This window comes from Lepeophtheirus salmonis, unplaced genomic scaffold (assembly GCF_016086655.4).
Source record: "Lepeophtheirus salmonis unplaced genomic scaffold, UVic_Lsal_1.4 unplaced_contig_10387_pilon, whole genome shotgun sequence".
Taxonomy (NCBI): Eukaryota; Metazoa; Arthropoda; class Copepoda; order Siphonostomatoida; family Caligidae; genus Lepeophtheirus; species Lepeophtheirus salmonis.
The window spans coordinates 5,343-13,324 of record NW_027289067.1 but is presented as its reverse complement, the minus strand read 5'-3'; the positions used below and the strand labels follow the sequence as shown (position 1 = coordinate 13,324).

The following is a 7,982-nucleotide window of genomic DNA, read 5'->3' as shown; positions in this document are numbered from 1 at the left end:
CTCCAGTTCCATTGCTTTCGAGAGTTACAAGGAGACAGAAAAAACAAAAGTGCTCTCCCACAATTATTTTCACTCACTAGTGAACAGGGGTAAAACTGTTCGCACAGTTGCAGGAGGGATTCAAAGAGTCACTAATATTGGGGGCTCTTGTGCCCAGACTCTCAGAGCCTGGCAAAATTAGGGATTCTAATTTAGACGGGCCTAAATTTTTTTGATATTTGTTCCTCAACTAAGAGGACTTAAACATCGGGGTTTAATTTAGGAGAGGGTTAATCTCCCTTTAACATATGGTAATTAATTATATTAGCATCAAATCCCCCGTCTGATCATTATTGATGTAGGAGAAGTAATACATGTCGTTGAGGGTGACCATATTCTTATTGTAAAGTTTTGGTGTCTGTTTATAAAATAGATTGGGTAGAACGGAATTACAAATGTATAGCTACAGTTTTCATAAAATATGACATTGATACAGTAAACTTAGTTAATGTCTACTATTTGTATTAGAATGATTAGAAACGTAGTAAGTTGATAACCCAACATAATAATATAATGTACAAAATAACTGAACAAGACCGTTAATGTGCAAAATCATTGAAATCATAAATTTGACATTATCTTCCAAGACCCTTTCCAAAGACACAAATTGATACCCATGGGATATGCAGCATGTCCACAGGGCTTGATTTAGAAGTCAGCACCCTTTGTCAATTAATTATTAAAACCAGGGACGCCATCCACTGCAACCCCGGTTGATATCCTGGCCCACAGGTTATCTTACATGCCAACACCACTAACAAACGGATCGGAATCCCCCCGTCCATTCATGTAATTCATCAGAAATGCATCCACTATAGCCCCGGTTAATATACCAGTTCATGGGTTGTCTTGCATGCCAAACTGGTTGGAACCCACCGACAATTCATGTAATATTATCAGAGACGCCATGAATTTGTATAGTCTTTCAAATACTCATAAATAAAATATACGAATTTATAATAACTAATGTTATAACATCGAGTCATGACTTATGAGGCTGTTTCGGCAGGTTCTTCTATTATGGATAAATGCATTGTGATATAAATTTAAATAAAAACTAGGTTATAGATACTACTATAAATAAATAGACAGTTAACTAGGTACTCCCCGAGTGCTGGCTTTAACGTTATTATAAGCAATTCCTTTTATAATAACTTATTAGTGAAGGAATAGTCTATAATGTATAGAGTATCCCTTGGATAAGATAAGGCTATTGAACTATATTCATGCTGGGATAATTATTTTATTAATATTACTCAAAATTTGTAAAATTATTAAAGGGAAAGATTAAAAAAAAAAATGACCTCAGATTAATTTGATAAAACCAGTGTCAGATAATTATAGAAAAGTGGGAAAGGAATACATTCTTCCAGTAAAGTTCGATGATGATTAATTCAAGACTGGATATATTTTTATACGATCCCCTCGAACGGAAATGGGGGTTTCATCTATAAAGAAAGTTTAATACCATTAATTAAAAATCCCAAGAATATAATTTATTTAACTTACTGATTGGAGACCTTAAAGTAATATATTTACTTAGAGCAACATGATCCGGATTGACACCTACGATTACAAAAAATGAATATATGTAAGTAAAGGTACAGAGCCAGTTATAGACGGAACGGGGGATGTGGCAGCAATAATGTGTAGACCCTTTTCTAGACAAATATCCAATTAATGTGTTTTAGAATTAAGAAAGACAAAAAAAAAAAAAACAGCATTGAACAATACTTGATGCAAAGGAATAATGCTGACATTTGATTATATATTTAAAAATGGCTAGATTTGTACCATTTTTTTTTTGGATCGATTGGAGAGGAGAAAAATATTCTATTTTTTCCATTGCATTGGATACTAAATATTTTGACATCCAATAGTTAACTAATTTCCTTAATATTAAGGAAAATGGGTTTTCATTCTAATAAAACTTGGCTGTTTAAGCTCCAAAAATGGTTGACAACAATGTGAAAACACTATTTTAGAGCAGCCTTTTAGTGCATATGTCAATATTCTATTTTTTTTAATGAATTTTCCTAAAAATAAGACAATCCTTTCTTGCCCTTTTTTTTAAATTGTCTGCATATTAATTGAATTCCTTATTTTCTATAATATTCAATAAGTTTTATTTAATTAGATCTAGTGTGGAGCCTGTGGTACTTGCCATCACCTAAGACTGGCCGTGTAAAATTATTGCAAAAGTTACCTTGAAACAAGCTCTCTTTATGCTCGTCAAACAAGGTGTATCCATCTCCTCCATTTCGTAAATAACTCGGAATGACTACTTTGTAGGACTTTTCAAGCCTCAGTAATTCATATTCTGATGAGTTAATTCCCTTTCTCACATGAATTGATACGAGTCGACTACCAACGAGATTGCACAAGTTGTAAACCAATTTGAAACCTAATAACCATTGTTAAATGTAAATAATATTATGCATTAATGCTACTATTGAATAATAAGAAAATAAATCACCAGACACTTGAAGAAATCCACCACTACTTGCTTTTCTATCCTTAGACATACTTGAAACACTTTTCTCAAAAGCCTAAAAATAAAAACAGTTATTTAAGTAAGTTAGTATAAACTATTAATCATAGAGTTTCTCTTGGGTGCCTTAAAGGTTAAAGGGGGGAGGGTATTTGTGTTAATTTCGTCACTTATGTCTAGACAAAATGTCAACAAATATTTTTTGTATAAAGATTATAAGACCAGGTGAATTTTTTATATCTTTCATCTAACTGAAAGTTCTGACAATATTAATACAGTACTAATTGTGTACGAAAACTGGAGGAAACAAGACAAATTAACGCTTGGGTGTATTCGATCAATGTTTTTTTCTTCTTCCATTAAAGCCAATTTTATCCCCCTTGAAAACTTAACATCACATTTCCTAACTCCACCAACTGCATTTGATTATAAAAGATAAGGACTCAGCACAGAGTAGATTCTTTTAAATAACAATCATATGAAAAAAAAAATTATTTTTCTACATTTAAATAAAGAAGGTCATTTGAAAAAATCTGATCCTATCTATTGTAAGTAACAATGCTAAACGGATTGTAAAGGCCCCAAATCTCAATTTGGCTATGGTTCATACCCAAATTGAGATTATATGGTTTAGAATACTTACTCAGGCTAGTACTTGCTGTAGCGTGAGTGGGGCTAGTATCAAATATAAATTTACTGGGATCTTTTATTTTTGAACATTTTAATTAACTTCGAATCTTTTTTCTGATAAGGTTGTTTTTAGTATTCTTCAATCACCTGCGGCACCTAATATAAATGTGGTCTAAAAATATCAATATAGGTTATAATAGGCTAAGACCAGAGCCACGGACGTTTCTACTCATTGCACACCTTACACTAAAATGCGCTCCAGAAAGTGGCTGACAGCTAAAGCTAAATTTGTTCTACGTTTGTGGAAAAGAGAGTGGTTGTGTTGACAAAATTAAACTTATAAAGTTTAATTTTGTTTTTTTTGATGGGGCCATTAAAATTTTAATGGTCATAATTTTACATCATTTCTAACTTTATTCTACTCACTATGAATATAGTAATCATGAAAATTAATGTACAAATAAAGTAATTTAAAAATATGCACATTAAATAACTTCATGTTTTTGGGATTAATTCTGATCTTGATCGTTTTTCAAATTAAATACATACGTCGTAGGTATATATTAATAGTAGATTTTCTCTACTCTATACCAAACACCAGAAATTTGAAAAATTTGCAATTTGCAATCTTTACGTTACTTTTGTTTCCAAGCTTTTGGCATGATCAAAAAATGACCTTGAACCCTTTGAATGAATTGAATAAGAAAAAAAATATAATAATAACTCTTTCACCCTTATACTTTCTTATCCACCAGCCCCCCAGTCCCCACCACCTTATTGAAAAATGCAAGAGTACATGGAAATGGGTCATATTGTACTTTAACGTTGAGGACAAATACATACCTCCCGAAGATATTTCCCCTTTATAGTGATAATGTCAAAGAAATGTTCGAATGGCATGACCGTGAGCAAGCCATCGCGAGTAATATTTCCAATTTCCAATGATGCTCGTATTCCTCCAGAATTGGTCAATGACAAATATACATCGTGCGAGTCTTGTAACTAAATTTTGGTCGAAGAAAAGTTAACTGCAAGCTAAATCTATAATAACTATTTTTTTTTAAATCTTACATTATAAACCATTGCGTCTGTTATAAAGTTACCCAAATTCGTCTCTCGAATTCTAGATTGGAGTAAAAGAACATTGGTAACTCCAAGGATTTCTTTGGCATAATTCTTTATTTCATTCTTCCATGGAATCAGTTCCTTCAAGATTTTTTCATCTTTTGGAATTGAGTTATTCAGCAATATTGGATGACCTTTCCAGGAAGTAATTTCATTTTCATCACTAATATTTACTTTTAAATAGCCTAGATATTTTGTATAGGCAAAGGCTTGAACGACTGGTACTTGTTTTCCACTTGATTGAACAACAATTGTTGGATAATCCCCTCGTGGTGTTTCACGGGATGGGAGCTCTAATCATTAAATGAATTCATTCTAACTTAAAACATACTCACTTACACCATTCATTGTAGTATACAAAAATGAATGAGAATGGCCTCCAACGACAAAATCAATGTCTGGTACAAATTCAGCTATTCGTTTATCTTCTTCGTAACCAGAATGCCCCAATGCAATAAGAATATCAATTCCCTCTGACTTGAGCTTTTTTGCTTCTTTATCTATGGCCTCCACTTCATCAATAAATTTAATTAACTTTCCGGGTCTTGATATTGACTGTAAATAAATAAACATTCATTTAAATGAGGATTACATAAAAAAATATCTGCAGGTGAATATGACTTACATCTGTATGCTTTGTAACATACCCAATAATACCAATCTTCTTGCTTGCTACTTGAATAACTACAGATTTAGGTATTTTCCCAATTAATTGATCTTCTTTGGATACATCAATATTAGCACAGATACATGGAAAACTCTTGTTATTCAGAAATGGAACAAGACCAGAAACTTTATCATCGAACTCATGATTTCCAAGAGACATGGCTGTAAAGTTCAGTAAATTACCAAAATAGGCAACAGCTCTCCATTTAAAGTGAGAATACCAAATGTTCCCTTGATAAAAGTCACCTCCATTTAGGAAAATCACATTCTTTTCAGAACTCTTAATCTCGTTGACTTTGTATTGGAGTCGAGCAATTCCACCGTAGCAATCATCATCCTCTTTACAGGGTCCCCCATAGGTATTTATTTCCTCAAATCTACAACATTATAATGAAGAATAGGATTAAATTAATGAAATCGAATATGAATCACTCCTGACCTCACATGCATGTCATTTACATGTAAAACAGTGAGTTCCAAATCTTCTCCTTGTACCATATTACTTTCAATTTGAAGAAGTAGTCCAAAAAAGGATAGAAATGCGATCTTTGTCAAGGACATTCTTATAATGATGTGTATTTTTGCCCTCTGAAAGTTATTTTTGTGACCCTACTCAAACACTTGTATGACACCAACTTAAATATACGACTATCTACACCATCTGTTGAAAGGTGTCTTATAAAACAATTGTGCTAAAAAGTTTGTAGATAAAATTGTTGAAAAAATATCTTTGCGTGGTGAAGTTTATCGACAATTTTAGGATTATAGCTAGAGAAACAGTTACCACCTAATTTGCAAGTTGTTGATTGTATTTCACTGAATATTGAATAGCTTACAGAGTAAATACTCAATTACTTTACCTATCATAATACCCTCAACTAAAAGTAAAGTCATTCTAAAATATTACTACATTTAGTGTAAATAGATCTGTTGACGTAAAAAAAAATCCATGACCATTGCTAAAAGACATGAACGTATCTCACTTCCGCATAAGTATCTTTTGTTAATGAATGAAATTCATTTCTAGTTGAAGTTATTATGATTTCTTCTGATAACTAATGATATGTGAGCATTTACTTTTATTATTTTACTTGATGTAAATAAATATAAATGTATATCGTAGTTATATATTTTGAGAGATGTGCAGACATAGCAAGTTTTTGGATAATGCTCCAACAATATTAATACTATTTCTTGGTGGTGTTGGAGATCCTCAAGATGAAGTTATATAGCGGGGAGATATCTACATTATGTTCTTAATTTATATATCATATTGATCTACTATCAGGGATAAGATTTTATAAATTCTTCTATTTTCGGCTTTGTATGAATAATGTGTCAATTTTTTTAAATTCTTCTATTTTGGGCTTTGTATGAATAATGTGTCAATTTTTTTAAATTTTTGTTGGTATGGGTATCACAATTGGTAAGACGATGAGGAATTCACTTTTTTTTAACAATAATCATTTTATTATTATAGAGGCAGATATCTTTCAGATATGTATGTACTATGCTATCCATATCTTGTTAACTACAAGCCATTTCTGATATCGTAAATCATAGAACCGTTTTAGAAGTTTGACTTTTCTTTCCGTAGAATTTACGCCGTTGGAGTATTAAAAATGATTGTGATATATATCCGCCAATATAAAATACTGGTGTTGAAGATCCTGGCAAAAAGTTTTATAGTAAGGAGATTTTCCGTAATAGTCTGAAATGACCTACAATTTGCATGTCATATTGATCAATTTTTAGAGATAAGATTTGAGATATTATCATTTTTTCGTCTTTGTATAGATGGAATTGAACGAGGTGTCAAATAGGTAAACAATTCATGTTTAAGTAGTAGCCTTTGGATATTTATTAGATACTAAGTTATTCATTCCATTACAAATTATTACCTTCACTTAATTCCTATTGTAAATATCAACAATCACAGATTGATAAGACAAGAAGACTTCACTTTTAGTTTATTCTTTTTTGCACTAGCTAGGCAGGTATTTTATATATATAAATTAGATATCATACAAACTATTTCTTAGTAACTACAGGCCGTTCCTGTTATCATAAATCATACAACCGTTTTAGAGTTTGATTTTGTGAACTGACATTGTGCCATATTAAAGCCATACGAAGGAGAACAACATAATATCTTATACTTTTAGGATGTTAGAACAGAATGTTGATTAATGCTGAGTTGAAGAAATTAAGAATCTTTTCACAAATGTCAAATGTTTCTTTCTCTGTCCGTGGAGCCAAGAAAAGCTGCAATGTTGATAGCTTCATTGCAGGAGTTAATTTTAGTGTTTGAATTTATGCAGTGTGATACTAAGCTTTTATTTAGTTCGATGATGTTACAGAAGATCCTGAAGGATATGTCTTCTTCCACTTCCAGGAAGTTGCAATATCTAGCCCTTTCATATCTGAATGTATAATTTTGACAAGTGCAACTTTTGGAGTTTTAAGGAACAAGAACCCCGAGGGCAATGATTCCGATGAGAGTTTGTCATAGAGATCTTGTGCTGACAGAACGGTCTCTTCCATAAACATTACATACTCCAGATATTCTTGTCTTTCATTCTTCTAAGGTACTCTTTTGGTGCTAGTTCATACATTTGTTGGTCTTGGTGGGGATGATGGTAATGAGAGATAGCTCGGTAGGTTCTGCCACTTTGATGGGATGGCATCATCTTTCAAACGCCGGGGAAATTATGAAATTTTTTTAAAATTTAAACAGACCCGTATTGTGTCTAGACCTCATTCTTTTTTTCCTTTTTTTTTTGTATGCCTTCTCAAATTATGGCGACGCCTTAGTTATATGTATAATATTTTTTTTAATTCAAAATATTTCATTGTAAGACTTCGAGCTCACTCCCGTTGTTAAAAATTACAAATACAACTGTTTCTTTATTTCATTCATCAATGTTTTTAGAAGAATTACAAAGGAGTTTACATAGTTGTCTTTGGTTTAATGGAAAAAGGCGAGCTTTTGTGATTATGTTGACTTTTAAAATTTCCGCTCATCCATATC

At 31.9% G+C, this 7,982-nt stretch overlaps 1 protein-coding gene across 2 annotated transcripts; it reads right to left on the bottom strand.

Annotated features, from left to right (window-relative positions):
* Positions 1-1,136: 1,136 nt before the first annotated feature.
* LOC121130647 (apyrase) lies at positions 1,137-5,687 on the bottom strand. 2 transcript variants are annotated; one of them, XM_071893853.1, is made up of 9 exons: positions 5,391-5,687; positions 4,911-5,328; positions 4,621-4,840; positions 4,232-4,578; positions 4,004-4,162; positions 2,516-2,588; positions 2,246-2,443; positions 1,549-1,605; positions 1,137-1,487 (listed from the first exon to the last, which is right to left on the bottom strand). In XM_071893853.1, the coding sequence occupies exons 1-9, from the start codon at positions 5,510-5,512 to the stop codon at positions 1,429-1,431; spliced, it is 1,653 nt and encodes a 550-aa protein (XP_071749954.1). In that variant the 5' UTR covers positions 5,513-5,687; the 3' UTR covers positions 1,137-1,428. The 2 variants fall into 2 exon arrangements, with proteins under 2 accessions (XP_071749954.1, XP_071749955.1); XM_071893854.1 differs by having other exon boundaries at positions 4,232-4,551; positions 5,391-5,653.
* Positions 5,688-7,982: the final 2,295 nt, after the last annotated feature.

Excerpts from the sequence above, each read along its gene's own strand:
- LOC121130647 (XM_071893853.1), bottom strand. The coding sequence starts at position 5,512 with ATGTCCTTGACAAAGATCGCATTTCTATCCTTTTTTGGACTACTTCTT. Across the intron at positions 5,329-5,390 it reads GTAAATGACATGCATGTGAG|ATTTGAGGAAATAAATACCT; the intron begins GTCAGGAGTGAT and ends ATAATGTTGTAG. Across the intron at positions 4,579-4,620 it reads TACTACAATGAATGGTGTAA|AGCTCCCATCCCGTGAAACA; the intron begins GTGAGTATGTTT and ends TTTAATGATTAG.